The 15,442-nt window shown below is 37.9% G+C and overlaps 1 protein-coding gene and 1 long non-coding RNA gene across 13 annotated transcripts in view; one reads left to right on the plus strand and one right to left on the minus strand.

Annotated features, from left to right (window-relative positions):
• ATF7IP (activating transcription factor 7 interacting protein) overlaps window positions 1-15,442 on the plus strand; it is a 109,747-nt gene that overhangs the window by 30,392 nt on the left and 63,913 nt on the right. The window contains exon 1 of one of the 11 annotated variants that reach the window (XM_046938676.1): window positions 12,224-13,319. The exons of 9 other annotated variants lie outside the window; for them this stretch is intronic. In XM_046938676.1, the coding sequence (XP_046794632.1) occupies window positions 13,318-13,319 (2 nt within the window). In that variant the 5' untranslated portion in view covers window positions 12,224-13,317. Of the gene's footprint in view, window positions 1-12,223; window positions 13,320-15,442 lie in introns of those variants that run through there. One more of the 11 variants, XM_046938681.1, reaches the window with a different exon arrangement.
• LOC121109322 lies at window positions 5,220-15,397 on the minus strand. Of its 2 annotated transcripts, none has more exons than XR_005848684.2 (3): window positions 11,851-15,397; window positions 11,048-11,152; window positions 5,220-10,794 (listed from the first exon to the last, which is right to left on the minus strand). It is a non-coding gene; the product is annotated as an uncharacterized LOC121109322 (long non-coding RNA). The 2 variants fall into 2 exon arrangements; XR_005848686.2 differs by having other exon boundaries at window positions 11,048-11,198.

Raw genomic sequence — 15,442 nt, forward strand, 5'->3', positions numbered from 1 at the left:
GTTTCCAACTAAAAGAGGGGAGACTTAGGTTGGATATAGTCTCTCTTTTTTTTTTTTTTTTTTACAGTAAGGGTATGGAAGCACTAGAGTAGGTGGTCCAGAGAGGAGGCGAAAGCCTCATCCACGAAGACATTCACAATCAGGCTGGAGGGGCTCTGAGCAACGTGATTTAATTGTAGGTCTCCCTGTTCATTGCAGGAGAGCTGGACTAGGTGACTTCTAAATGTCCCTTCCAACTCAAATGATTCAACGAAAATGAAAAATATTTTCCAGGACATTAAATCCTTTTTGCTTGAAGTTTTGCTTTTGGTTTCGTGGGGTTTGAATTCTAAGAATATTTCTTACTGATTTGGAAACAATTTCTTTTTATGTTGACTTAGTAGAAATTTATGTCTCCATAAAACGTAAAAATGAGAAAGATAGGTAAATGCGTAGAAGTCATGTCATAGTCTGAGTTGGTTTTTTGTCGTGCTTTTGTTTAGTCTATCTAAACACCCTTGTATTTTTTTCCAAGTTGAATGTCTGCTAAAATGCTTTCCTGCTTTAGGTCTCTTCCTTTTTGTTTTCTCAGCACACTCAAACACAACACAGAACACAGCCACAGAAGAAGAGACAAACTAAATTTTATTTTTTCTTAAATTTGAACATATGGATGGTCTCTTTTCCCCTGGAGAAATATCAATTCATCTCAAGGAGTTCAATCTGGAGCAAGATATTCTGCCTTTTTAAGGAAGATAGCCAAGAAATGCTGGGAGATCCCTCTGTTGGAAAAACCTTTTCCACTTAAAAGAAACATTTTTTCTTTATATGAGCAGGAGTTGAACCAACTGCTCTCCTCCTGAAGCCACCATGGCAGTGAGGCATTGCCACCACAGTGCTGAGACAGAGTAAGAGGATATAGAAAGGGTTCATTGCTCACTGTTCATCAGCCTTGTGTACTTTCAAAGTGAACTATATCTGTGTCATGCCAGCAATGTCAGCAGTATTTCCTGGAGAAAGAAACCTAGTGGCAGGTTTTGGATTTCATGGTTGTTTAGAGTCTGGTTGAGTACGCTCTTAATGTAACGGAGGACCTCCAGCAAATAAAGCAGAAGTGTCCAGGAAACCCCTTGTGAAATCAGTATTTCAAATATGAATAAAACACTCAAGTTGAAAATAAAGAAGCAAACAACTACTTCAGAGAATAAACCCAGAGTCTTGCCATACAGGGATTTCTACCCCAAATGTTGCCCTACATATTAAGGAGAATCAGGAAAGATTGAATTTTTACCTTGGGTGAATAAAAAAACGTGCATCCTTAGCAAAAAGGGTACACAACTGGATTGTCCGTTTCATGACCTACTCTGCGATGAAGAATGAAAAGATCCATCAGGGTTCTAGCTGAAATTCAAAGAAGGAAGAACAGCAGAGAAAGCAGCTTTCTGTCATTCTTATGTGAGAATTTTGCTAAAACATGCAAAGCAGAATCCTTTTCTCTTGCTTAATAGTTTGGAGAGAATATCCTATACTGTCCATCAGAAAGCATATCAATATCTGCAACTTTTGATGTAGTTCTAGAGAGAAAAGAGACAGGAACAATACCGCTCTTCTGACAGGTATGTCTTCTTCCCTCTCACACCCATGGCTATTCAGTATCCAAAAAAACCCCAAACAAAAAGCCCATCATATGGAAATCACTTTAAAAAAAAAAAAAAAAAAAAAAAAAAAAGAAAAGAAAGAAAGAAAGAAAAAAGAAAAAGAACCTACCAAATTTTAGGTAGAATCCTTCTTTAGTCATATCACTCTTTTTAGAACGAGAACTTCATAGTTAGGCTGAAAGTTTCTTTTAGGCGTAACTGAAAGACTGCTGGTGTTATACAGTTGACCTAAAATTATATTCTGATATGCTGATAAATTAATAAAGCTTGTTGCCAAACTACCCTATAAATAGTGTAAGAAAAGAATTTTTTTTTTTTTTTTTTTTTTTTTTTTGGTATTCTTTTCTCCTCCAGTGGTTATCTATGAATTTACTCTATCATAGCTATTTTTATTATTGTAACTACTTCATTTATTGGACTAATACTAGCATAGGTTAGTAATCCAGCTTTTGCTAGAAGGCAGTAAAAATCTTAAATGTTAATCTGATCTCAGAGCCAGAAGACAATCCTCATATTATTTATAGTTGATGCAACACCAATTTATTGTTATGACAATGCATGCGAAGTCTTGCTATTTGAGGAAAAACACTATGAGTATTGTAGAAAGGGGGTAGTATTTCAGTTTGATATTTTCATGTCATCATGTCATTCTTTTGGATAGTTTACTTTTCTGTGTCTTTTTAATTTTTTTTAAAAATCAAAATGTCACAACTTGAAAGTAGTGAGTTTTTTTAATCCGTTTTCTCATAAATGGAGGGAAGGATTTTAGCACTATATTGACACATTCAGAGTCTTAACTGCTCCTCTTCTTTCTACAGAAAACTGTAGAAATTTGTATTCTTTTGAGGGAGAGAATAAAATTTATAGAAGCATTTGTCCTCTCAAAATGGTAAAGACTGATCCTTTGAGGAAATCACCCTCTCTGAGTGATGTTGCACAGATGCATTATTTTTCTCTATAATTTTCCGTGGAGTTTAGAAAGACAAGCTATCTAAAACAGCTGTATAAGTTCATGTACTTGTGATGATGGTGCTCCCAGTTTGTTGCTCCATCAGCTGCCTTTCTCCCTCCCACTAGGGTAACATTAAAGATCTTTTTTTTTTTTTTTTTTTTTTTTTTTATCTTACCAATTAGCCCTGCGGGGTATGTAGTCATTTTCCTGCAAGCCAACATTCTTTGTTATCCCTCTTACTCTTTCCAGCTTGTCAGGAGCAAACAAGCATAGCCAATAAATGTTTCTTTCTTTATTCTCTTGAGTATTATTTCCCTCATATGGTGGAGCACCGACTCCTACTCTTGCCTTTTAAGGCAAGTTTCCAAAACATGTAAATATCCAGAATATTTTTTATGGAAATAGTACAGGAGAAGTACATTGAATACTTGACAACTGTATGCCTTCATGCTTGATAGGTTCACCATTTCAGTTACCACAGAAGTGCTCAAACTTTAGAGTCTGTTTTGTTTGTGGACTGCAATAGCAACTGTTGCTGCATCAGTAAAGTGACACTTTCTACCTCCTTCTGTTCACAAGATACTGCCAGATACTGTGCACGGTTGATGGTTGTGAATGACTGCAAACCGGGATTCATGTCCATTTTTGAAAAGAATATTCCATAGGAGGGGGGAAAAAAACAAACAAACAAACCCAAAACCTACTGTTTTAGGCTTACTATGAGTGGTGTCTTCCAGAGTACTTCCTGTCCATCTCGCATAATTGTGTCATTGGGATCCTTAGTGGAGAGCCTCTGAATTCAGCAGACAACTTACACCTCCAGAATTCTTTCTTGACCTTGATCTCATCTGAGGCTTAAAGTACCTTCATCTAAAAGGTGAAGGTGTCTTTATTTGTCAAGAAAAACACCTGTGTGTTCTTCCATTTTATTTTAAAATTCTGTCTGAGAATACCTATACCAAAATGTGTTCAGTTAGACTGTGTCTTACTGCTTATAACACTGCAATAACTTTCAAAGATCTATCTCTAAGTGTACTGCAGAAACACAAAGGTGAGGTTTTTTATTGATCATGCAGAAAACTAGCGTTTAGAGTACATATGCGCACATATTTATTTATTTATTGTATATTTGTTCAATATATATATAAATTCATATTCATATTCATATTCAACCCAAAGAGATGTGATGCAGCATATAGGTCATGCAGTAGAGCCCATGTTACAAGGCAGTCTGGAATGCATCTTAATGCTTACGTGCTACTTAATAATGTTAGGAGAAAGTTTATCAGAGTGGGTCTCTGTGTAAATGTATTGTCTATGCTATTTAAGATTATGTCGTAGGGCAGCGGTGGTGCTAATTCTGCTGGAATACTAAAAGTGTCACTGCCTCTTTTGAAGACTATAACTGTATTCAATGTATGCCAGGTACCACGTGGGGTAAAGGCTGTTGTACTGCAAGGCAGTTTTTTAGTGAGCCCCTCTATGTTAGATGGCAATCTGTGTGGGCAGTCTATCACAATAACAGTTACCTCACAGCAATCTTATCTGCCAGTACAAATTCTCTGCATGGATTTTTGCAGTTTATTTTATTTTCCTGCCACTATGGAATCGCCTGTTTGATGACTGTGTATTGATGAAGTCACTGAAAGTTGATTAAGTCAGTCCTTTTTTAGTAGGATAGAAAATGCTTATAGTCTTATGTATAGCATTTGTTGAATCTTCTCAATTTCACACATGGAATGTATGTCTCCCAAGAGCCAAGTAAATCTAGATACATAATAAGGTCACAATCCTGTGGTTTGAATTTGTGTTTTTACTCTCAAAGTCTCTTCTCTCCGTTCTTGCTACCTTGCATTGTAAGTATATTTGTCACCCTGCTTGTCTAGATTATGTAGAATATTCCTAATTAAAAACAGATTGTAAGGTAGACCCTGTCTTTTCATTACTTACGTTTCATCCTTGTGTTTTAAAATAACTATTTTTATTTACATCTGAAGTACGTCAGACAACTTGAAGAATTTAAGGTCCTGTTAAATTTAGCATTCCTTGCAGTGTCTTTAAGTATATATTTCCCTATTTTTTTAAATTCATCCACAGCATTCACTGAATGAATTGTTTATCTCACTGTGTCCGAGTGGTAAATGGTCAAAAAATGACTTCAAGATGATGATATAAATTGAACCTTTAATCTTATCAATTAAAGAAGTGCAAGTTAAATACTTGGAATCCATATATCAGATTTGATAGAAGTCTCTGTCTTGTATCATATAAATTACATGTTGTATCTCAGAATCAGAAATCTTAACTTGGAGTGTATCTGAATAGAGATACCAAAGAAGCAGTCTTTCTTTTCTCAGAAGGAAGGTGACTAAAAATAAGCTTTATCTCAGTCTGATCTTGCACTGTGTGTATGTATTTTTCAATTTATACAAGAATTACATTAGAAAATACGTATGCAATTTTTTTCCCATAGTTTATAATTTAATTATTAGATCCAGAAGTCATAATAAGCCAATTGATCATATGTTCTCTACACATACATAAACAAAATATATAAGAAAATACAATCATATATAATCTTACTTTGTATGATAGATACATACATATATATAACTTTATAGTAGAGGACTATCCTTTGGTTTTTTTTACATAGCTTAGCTTATTGAGAGAAAACCATTTAGCTTGACAAGTATCTTCTCAATTCTGCAACTACTGCTTCCTTACTTAAGACAAACTTACACAAAACTGGAAGAATCTCTTATATTCACTGCTTTGTTATTGTTATTTCTTTTCATGTGAAAATGTATAGAAAAAGCTTGTTGATCTTCTGTGTATGCATGTTTTTTCTGTTGTCATCTTGGTTTTTTTCTTGCTTATAGAGACTTTTTAAAACTAGCCTGCAATGGTATCAACAGAAGTAAAGCGCTTTAACTGTGCCATTTATTTAGTTGTTTGTTTGTTTGTCAGTTTATTTATTTATTTACTTACTGTGTCTGGTACCAAAGAATGGAAGTGGTCATGATTGCATTGCGTCTTTCAGAGTCACCACAGTCATCTTCATACTGCTCCTCTTTGGAACTACTTAGCACTGACTTGTCCCAGAGAAGATGATGCAAGTAGTGAAAATTCAATCGGAGTGTTGGTCACACTTGCCCAGATTTCTTTCCATTCTGCTAAATACAAATTTTGTTTGAAGGATAAAAGACTCAGTTTAGCTATCTGGGCATATAATGGGAAAAAATGGATATCAGTTCTTCTGGTACTTTCTACTACAGGTTTTACTCTATGAGAAACTTGTTTAGAAATGTAGTGATGATCACGTTATTGATCTTTCTGAATTTTATGTATGTAGTGTAGTTTGGTGGGGTGTCAGTTTTCCTTTCAATTGCAAGTTAGCTTGATCCTTCTGAAAGAGTTGCAAATATAAACAAACTGATTTGACTTGTTAATATTACCGATTGCCATGTAGAATAATTAGGAATCGTTCATCATTGTAGGGTAGTCTAGGATCTAGGCTCAAAAAAAAGGTCCAAACGGTTGGGACACATCTCCTGCAGAAGTTAAAACTCCAACAGATGTTAAAATATTCTGGAAAGATTTTGTTCATCACTAGTCTTCTATTATATGTAGCTACAATCTCACAAATATTTACAAATCAACAAATGGCACAGGAGTGTAGCCAAGTGCATTCTTTGCCAGTGCACTTAGGTTAGCTTGTTCAAGAATCATAGAATCCTTAGAGTTGGAAGGGACTTCTGAAGGCCATCTAGTCTAACTCCCCTGCAATGAACAGGGACAGGACAGCTATATCAGGTTGCCCAGGGCCTTAACCAGCCTCGCCTTGAAAGTCTCCAGGGATGGGGCATCAACCTCAACACTAGGTGATCTGTTCCAGTGCCTTACCACCCTCACTGTAAAAGATATTTTCCGTATATCTAACCTTAATGTATTTTCCCTGAACTTGAAGCCGTTTCCCCTTGTTCTGTCACCACAGACCCTGCTCAAGAGTCTGTCCCCTTTTTTCCTGTAGATACTGAAAGGCCACTATCAGGTCACCTTGCAGCCTTATCTTCTCTAGGTTGAAGAACCCAGCTCTCTCAGCCTGTCCTCGTAGGAGAGGTGTTCCATTCCATTTTTGTGGACCTTCTCTGGATGCGCTTCAACAGGTCCTGTACTGAGGACTCCACATCTGGACTCAGTATTCCTGTTGAGGCCTCACCAGCACAGAGGTGGGGGGCAGGATCACATCCCTTGACCTGCTGGTCACGCATCTTTTGATGCAGCCCAGGATACAGTTGGTTTTCTGGGTGGCAAAGGTATATGGCTGGCTCATATCCAGCTCTCCATCCACAGTAACCCCAGGTTTTTTTTTGGCAGGGCTGCTCTCAATCCTTTCATGCTCTATATTGGTAATGGGAGTTGCCTTGACCTTGGTTGTTTTTTCCTGTTTTTTTTTTGTTTTTTTTTTTTCTCCCCAGTTATTTCAGAAATTATAAATGCCAGAAGTAATTTTATTCTCTGCATTTATACTACTACTATCAAGTTTTGGAATAAACAGACTCTGTAAGAGGTTACTTCTACCTGTTGATTCTTGTCATAATCATAGAATCCCTAAGATTGGAAAAGACCCACAGGATCATCCAGTCCAACCATTCGCCCATCACCAATGGTTCTCACTAAACCACGTCCCTCAACACAACAACCAAATGTTCCTTGAACACCTCCAGGGTCGGTGACTCCACCACCTCTCTGGGCAGCCCATTCCAGTGCCTGACCACCCTTTCAGAGTAGTGGTATTTCCTAATGTCCAGCCTGAACCTTCCCTGGCACATAGTAATAAATTACTATTTTCATGATTCTCAAATGCAGATAATATCATTTTGAAGATTAATATTTATTTAAGATGTAATTAGTTTTCAGCCAAACCTTTTCAAACTTCTTACTTACATTATCTTAAGGATACTCTGGAACACCAGACATAGATGTCTCTCAGCACTCTGACTTTTTTTACTGATGCAATACTCAACATTGTGATGATGACACTTAGTGTTTGTTTGGGATAACTTAAGTAAAGCCATTCAAACCAGCCGTAGCTATAAGTATACTCCTTAATTCTTTTTTCCTTGTATGTTTAAAATATACACCAATTCCTTAAATTTTAATGGATCATCCAAGCAGATCAGTGAGTAAAGAATTTCCACTGAAAAATAATGTTATGGGATTAAGCGTGTCACCCAAACTAAAGCATCAGAGTAATTTGTTTAGTAAATACATACTTGACTACTAGTAGTTCTGCTGGCACAGAGCTTAGTGTTGTGTGTATATTTATATGAGCTACCAAAAATCATGGGTTTTTTTGTTTTGTTTTGTTTTAATAGAGAATAAAATGATAGAGCATAAAATGTTTATGCTTAGTGGAGGCTGTTCACTGAAATATTTTTAAAGGGATGAGATAGTACAGGTTTCCAATTTTATGTAATAATAATCACAGTACTGAATTCATAATATGGAGTATAATCAACATCTGATCTTTGTAACTGAATATGTAAATCTGGAAATACTTAGGTAGAATTTCACATTAGAAGCTTGGTTTTGTGAATAGAGCAGAGGCAAATATTATCTCTTTTTTTAATAATACATGTAAAAGCTGTTATGTGTTTCAGGGCCCACCTCTTACTGTAAAATTTGGCACAGTCCAAACCAGAAGTTACATCTTTAATCTGTGTATTTACACTACTTCATCTTTGAAGCTTTCAAAAAATAACTATATATTACAAGTGTAGTTAGTATTGTATACAATGCTTTTACATCAGAGACATAGTTATAAACATTTTAAAATAAATAAGACAACATCTATGTGAACTTATCAAATATATTTCTTTGTGGGAACAACCTCCATGCAGTGGCCCTAGAAAGCACAAGTAATCAGATGAAGCTGACTTAATGGGACAGCTGTAGTGCTCTTTCTCAGGAAACTGAGAAAAAATCAGGAAGTTTTCCCTGTCCATCACAGTAATCCTTGACTCACACATTTACACCCAGAAAACGCAAGGCTGTTCTGCTGCATATTCCAGTTTGGCAGCTCTGGTGTTCCTGTGATTGTTTTGTTAGCCACTTCAAGAAGCCAGTGAAGTATCAATCCTCCTAAATGTATATCTGGATGTTAAGCTTCCTGACCTAGCTTGGTGCTATTTGTACAGATAATATAAATTGTGTTCAAAGGCTTGTATGTGACAAGGTCAGCTTAAATCAGTTCTCTGTTCCTCCTTCTGCCCACTGTCTTGTTCTGGCTTAAGTATTAAGAGTAGCCTCATGGTTATAGCATCAGCCAATTGATCTGGGCTAAGAAGACTTCTTCTTGCTGGGTTGCTTTGTATTCACTGGGTTAAAATAGCATCAAAAAGGTTTTAATGTGTCTGAAATCCCTAATCTGAGTTCATATGCTACCTCATAAGTACTTGCATCATATTCTTGTTTCTTTTCATTCTTCATACACAATAGAATATTGTGTAATGTAGTTTCTGCACAGTTTATGTGGGGTGGATATAATTTTGTTGTCAATAACATGGGTAGGAAGAATAAATACATGTATATTTTAAAGAACCAAATCCAAAATTATTTTCACCCAACTGCAAGTGATAACTTTCCATGAAAATCGTCTCATCCTCCTCTGCTTTTGATCAGGTGTCTGTGTTTCTCAGAGTATATAAGCGAGTGGATATGAGTATACTGGCATTACATGCAAAGTCATCACCTCAGAAATCTTAAAGTGCTGCCCATGCAGATGCATACAATTGTGCCAACCTTAGGTCCAACCTTATATGTACTCACACTGAGTTTCAGCTGTCTCAAGCAGATAGTACTATGAGAACAGATTATTTTATACATTAAGAATGAAGTGTAAGATACTCTTTGGTCTTGAAAGAACTCTAGCAAATTGTATATAATGAGATTGTAAGGCTGACTGTGTAGGAAGTGTGGTGAGAAAAGAAGGGGAATGGTTGAAAGCTCTAGAAAGGAAGGATGCAGCTAGAATCACTACTGTTTCAGGATATTTTTTACTATTAAAAATCCTTTTGAAGGTAGTTCTATTGTGCTTGACCTCGTTTCCATTACTGGAATTACATAAAGAAACCACATTGTGTTTGTCCACTTTCTGCCTCCTGTTCTTCGTTCATTTTAGCAAAAAATTAAGTCAAAAAGCTTGTGTCTGCCCAGCTTGTTCTGAGTTAAGTTGAAGAATCATCAATGCTATGATTGCTTACATGTTTGATTACAAAACATTTAAAGTGCACTTTGTGTAATATCTTGGGTAGTTTTTCTTCCAAACCCTTACCGTTTCAGACATGTGACAAATCCCTGCCTAGCAGCAAATACAGAAAAATAATTGTCTGCCCATTGACACAGGAGAATTTAATGAAGTACTGTACACTTTTACTATAAAATAAATCTTACTTGATTGCATGCTTTATTATAACAAGAAATTGTCATAGAAACTTTTGAGACTGCTTATTACAAAACCTTCCATTACCTGCATTGCCTGGTGTTCTTAGCATATTAATACACTGGGTTACCAGCACTGAAAACACATTTTTTTTTTTTTTTTTCTTGAATCTAGTAGTGAAAGATTATTAGGCTGGCAGCTTGTTTTTCACTCCATGTTGATCAATGAATAACTGTCTTGTGGTCATGACTGCCAATAAAGATCAGCAGTGGCCAGCTAACATCTACTGAGTGAGCAACCTTTCCTTAAAGCAGGATGCTTGTGATAGATAGCTCTAACAGATGATAAGGATAATAAAGGTTTTGTAACTTGTCACTTTTAGAAGAAAAGTGATGAATTTTTTCCTCTTTTCTTTCTTCTCATAATTTGAAGATTTCTTCTATTTCTTTTCTTCTTTTGACTTCTCATTAATTTTATAATTCTATTCCATTGAATCATTCAAAAGCTGTCAGCTGGTGTCACTGGTCAGTGTGACTGTCTGCATTGGCTACCTTTCTTCCGTGTCCCCTTATTTACTACAACCTTGTAAAAAATACACATGGTTTTATGTACCATGGTATATCTGACCAGATATGGTCAGGTGGTGCCTTTCAGGCTGCAGAAGACCATGATGAGGCAGCTATGTTCACACTGCATGCTGTTCTAATCCTTTCAATGTGTTGTGTTTGACCTGCCAGCAACCAGTTCCATGAAGTAGAAACCTGCAGGCAGATGTGGTGGATAGGACAGTTTAGAAACTTCAGGAAGTTCTCCTGAGTTTATGCTTACAGCTCAGTTGTACTGAAAACTGAAGATGTGTAGATTATACTTGTTACCTGAGTAGAAAATGATAAAATGTTTTACAGATGGATCATCATTTAAGTTACTTGTAATAGGATGTTTATTTAGATAGTATTTTTTGTGAGTTTTATTTACTCTGTTTTGTATTTCATTTTTCTTATGAAGATGACTTACCTGTTTATAATTTCATTTCTTGGTTCAGCCTTCTCGCCTTTCCAAGTCCAGTACTATGATGTGTGACACACCAAGGGATAGCACAGGGGTCCAACAAAGGTCTAACTTCAGGGGGAAGAGTCCACATTTAGTGAAGATTCAGATACATCCACTGCAGTGGAATAAATGACTCAATTTCCATTTACATCACCAAAGTGACATGGCATAAAAACCACAATGAGTAAGAATGAGTTTCTGTTAATGCTTGCTTTAAAGAATCAAGAATCATAGAATGGTTTGGGTTGGAAGGGACCTTTAAGACCATCTTGTTCCAAACCCCCTGGTACAGGCAGAGACACCCCCCACTAGGTGACGTTTCTCAAAGCCCCATCCAGCCTGGTCTTGGAAAAGGGGCATCCATAACCTCTCTGGACAACCTGTTCCAGTGTCTCCCCACTCTCAAACTAAAGAATTTCTTCCTAATATCTAGTTTAAATCTACCCTCTTTCAGTTTAAAATCATTTCTCCATGTCCTGTTGCTACATGCCCATCTAAAAATGTACCTCCTCAGCTTTTCTGTAGGCCCTTCAGGTACTGGAAGGCCACTATAAAGTCCCCCAGAGCCTTCTCTTCTCCACGCTGAAGAGCCCCAGCTCTCAGTCTATCCCTATATGGGAGGTACTCAAGCCCTCAAGAAGAAGAAAATATGTAGACTGTAATAATTTAATTTTAAAAGATAATGACTGTAGTACTTCTAAATCAATGTTTTCTATTTAAAACTAACAAACAAGACACACAAACCCAAGAGGGTAAGTATATGATACCTGCACCTAATGTCTCTGTTTTGGGCATATGATTTGAAGACCGTGTCTCCCTTATTTCTTGCGCTTGCAGTAGAGTCATGCATTTGTCTCTCTGTGACAGTAGCATCGCAGTGTAACGACTGTGAAACGAGGCGTCTGGCACGTTGTGTTTACACGTATACGACGTCACAGGCGAAGAGGCATCGCGTCACACCCAGTCTTGGTGACGTACCTTGGTTCCGGCTCTATTTTCAGCCGGTTGCCGGGCGGATTTGCACAGGCCTCCTGGTGGTGACTCAGCTGCGCGCTTACAGATTGGTTGATGCAAAGCGACTCCTCCGCAGCCAATCCCGAGCGGGTATGCAAATTTCCTGCCGTCAGCTGCCATCAGCCTGAGAAAGCCGAGGCTCCGCTCCTTGCGGAACTGGTGCAGAGCAGCGGGGCTGCGGGGGTTCCGTTCTGGGTGCTTTCGGCAGACTATCATTCTATGTGAAAATGAGCAAGCAGCCTTTCAGCTCCCCCGGATGGAAACGTTATGGAAAGTCCCTACCACGTTCTAATTAGCTGAAATTATGGAAGCTGGATCCTTCACATCTTGAAGACTTCTTCCCCTCAATCAGATGTGATCAATTTGAGAGTTCAGCAGTGATTTCTGGTTGTGGAAGCTGTGGGTTAAACAAGTCCAATAAGAGAACAAACAAACAAAAAAAGGCAGCACATCCACTCCTAAGAAACTGTGTCTTCCCTAGAGGTCTTACAGATAATACTTTATAATAACCAGCAAGTTCCCACAAAGAACTGACCAGCTGGTGTTTTAGGTGTATTTTATGATCTTGTTCTTTGCCACTGAGAAAATAATCTTTGCAAAGAACTTCTAAATAATGTTTGTATGTAAGGAAAGCATTTGGTGCCTTTTAAAATCAGCATCGCTTGTTTTTTGTTGCTAGTTCCCTTATAGCATTTGGTAAATGACCTTTGATGTCACTTAACAGTGGCGCCCCAATTTCAGAGGATGTGACTGATGCTAGGTTGCGAACGTTTGGAAGCCAGTTGCATCATGCAGCTGTATATCTTTAGTCTGTCAGATTATCACTTGAAAATTTATCTATGAAAGGACAAAAGACTGGATTTCATAACATATAGAAAAACTGAAATGTGAATTGAACATTTTGCATTACTTTTATAATTTTCTCATTTTCTTTTTTCTTCTGCTTCCATAAATATGAATAACTAATCCAGGTTCTTCAGGATTTCATTTTGCACTACCAGAGGTTTTGTAAATTTTACACTGCAAATGCCTTGTGGCAGTTAGGGCCACTTCTGTGGAATTATTAGTTCTGCCTCATATTTAGAGTATTGTAATTGTTAGTTCTGTGCCAAAGACATAACTACTGTGTGGACCCAGGAGTTGGACTTGATGATCCTTGTGGTTCCCTTTCAGCTCAGGATGTTCTCCAATTCTGTGGTATATAATAAAACATTTCATAAATGTATGTGAAAATGCACAAGTTAAACTTTATATAAAATTTGAGTTCATTTTTAGAGAAAGAAACGTACTTAGTGCTTTAGTTTCTGCTAAAAAACACTCCTGAGAGGCGTTACAGAAATTGAAACATCAGTACTTCTTTAGCATTTGAAGATCTCACAGCTGAATTGAAAGCTTATGTTTGGAGTTGTTGATAAAAGTTGAAATCTCTAACACCTTGGTAAGAAGACGGACAGTGTCTACCACTGTTGCTCTGGCTGAGTTCTACTCAAGCAATTTTAGTCCAAGAAAGTAATGATCAAAGTGACTCTTATAATTAGTGAAGACAACAAAGCTCTGTTTGCTTCTTGTAGAATGAGGTTCAGAGCTTAAACTTAATGTCGTTCAAAGACTGGTGATTCTGACATAGCGAAGTCATTTATACGAGGGTAACTGGAATATTTAACCAAAATATGTCTAAAAATATTCTCGTTTTTCTTTTTTTTCCATTATCTAAACTATCTATTTTTTGTGTAATAGTCATAAACTAATGAACAGTATATAGACAATTCTGAAAAATTATTTACAGCTGAAAGGTCTTAGATGTGTGACCTAAGAGGGAATTGCTGCCTTGCCCAGTGGGAAAAGAGCTCTAAAATTATTCTATTAGGATGAGAAGTGGGTTTATGAGCCAAAGTCAAATGTGGTGTCATCCTCTTGGATATAAAGAATGGCATAGGACAGTTTTGTCTTTTATTATGGCATCAAAGTGATGAGAATGTAATTCAAGTTTGCATGTGAAGCTGTTGATTTTTAACTACATAAGACCACTCAAATTGTCTGAAACTATACTATAGAACACCGATGGTATCCTGGGTTGCATCAAGAGAACTGTGACCAGCAGGTCAAGGGAGGTGATTCTGCCCCTCTGCTCTTACGAGACCCCACCTGGAGTACTGTGTCCAGTTCTGGAGCCCCCAACACAAAAAGGATATCGAGCTGCGGTGAGAGTGCATCCAGAGGAGAGCCACAAAGATGATCAGAGGACTGGAGCATCTCCCCTGTGAGGACAAGCTGAGAGAGCTGGGGCATTTCAGCCTGGAGAAGAGAAGGCTCTGAGGAGACCTTATAGTGGCCTTCCAGTACCTGAAGGAGGCCTACAGGAAAGCTGGGGAGGGACTTTTTAGAAAGGCGTGTAGCAACAGGATGAAGGGAAATGGTTTTGAACTGGAAGAGGTTAGATGTAAACTATTAGAAAGAAATTATTTTGACAGTAGTGAGACACTGGAACAGTGTTGAGAGGTTGCCGCTGAGAAGTTGGGAACGCCCCCTCCCAACAAGTATTCAAGGCTAGGCTGGGAGATGCTTTAAGTAACCTGGTCTAGAGGGCAGTGTCCCTACCTACAGCAGTGAGGTTGGAACTAGGTGATCTTAAAGGTTCCTTCCAACCTAAACCATTTTGTGATATTATGATTTACACTGGTTTACCAGACCCATAGCCTTCTTTGGGTAATTCTCTGAGTAAGCATAGATCCATATGGAAATCGTGTTTTACTGAGCTGGTTCTTCAAAGGGTAGAGTCCAAGTGCAATCCCCACTGCTTGCAAGGCAGAGGTCACATTAGTCGTAAGGAAGAACTCCATTTTGGTGCTCGTATTGGAATGCTAGGGGAACACAGGCACTGCTCAGTAATGGAGGAGAGGTTAAAAACTGCCATGCTTGAGCCCAGATGGGTCCCCAGCAGTTTTATGATTCAACACTTTAATGTTACAGAAACTCGACGGCTTTGTGTGAAGAAAAAAAAATGGACATGTCGCCCAGTGTGCAATAGGTCCATACGTACACGCTCAGGAGAGGCACTGCTTATTTGCTTCAGGTTTGTGCAGGCCTGGTTGCTCTGTGGTTCCCCACTTCATCCACTTAGAGAGCCCCCATGCGTCAAAAATACCCTCCGACTGCACTCAAGTGCTAAAACTGTTGTAAACTCTACCTCGTAAGTAGAAACTCCCTAACTTCCCTTTGCCTTACGTCATTTTCTAGCTCTTCGGTTTCCTTGCGCTGCGCACCCGGCGAAGCGTTTCGGATCCTGGCGTTCTCGCGCATGACCTCATGGGCTTTTGTTGCTGGGTAGAATGTGAAGAGTCGCTG

Source organism: Gallus gallus, chromosome 1 (assembly GCF_016699485.2).
Source record: "Gallus gallus isolate bGalGal1 chromosome 1, bGalGal1.mat.broiler.GRCg7b, whole genome shotgun sequence".
Classification (NCBI taxonomy): domain Eukaryota; kingdom Metazoa; phylum Chordata; class Aves; order Galliformes; family Phasianidae; genus Gallus; species Gallus gallus.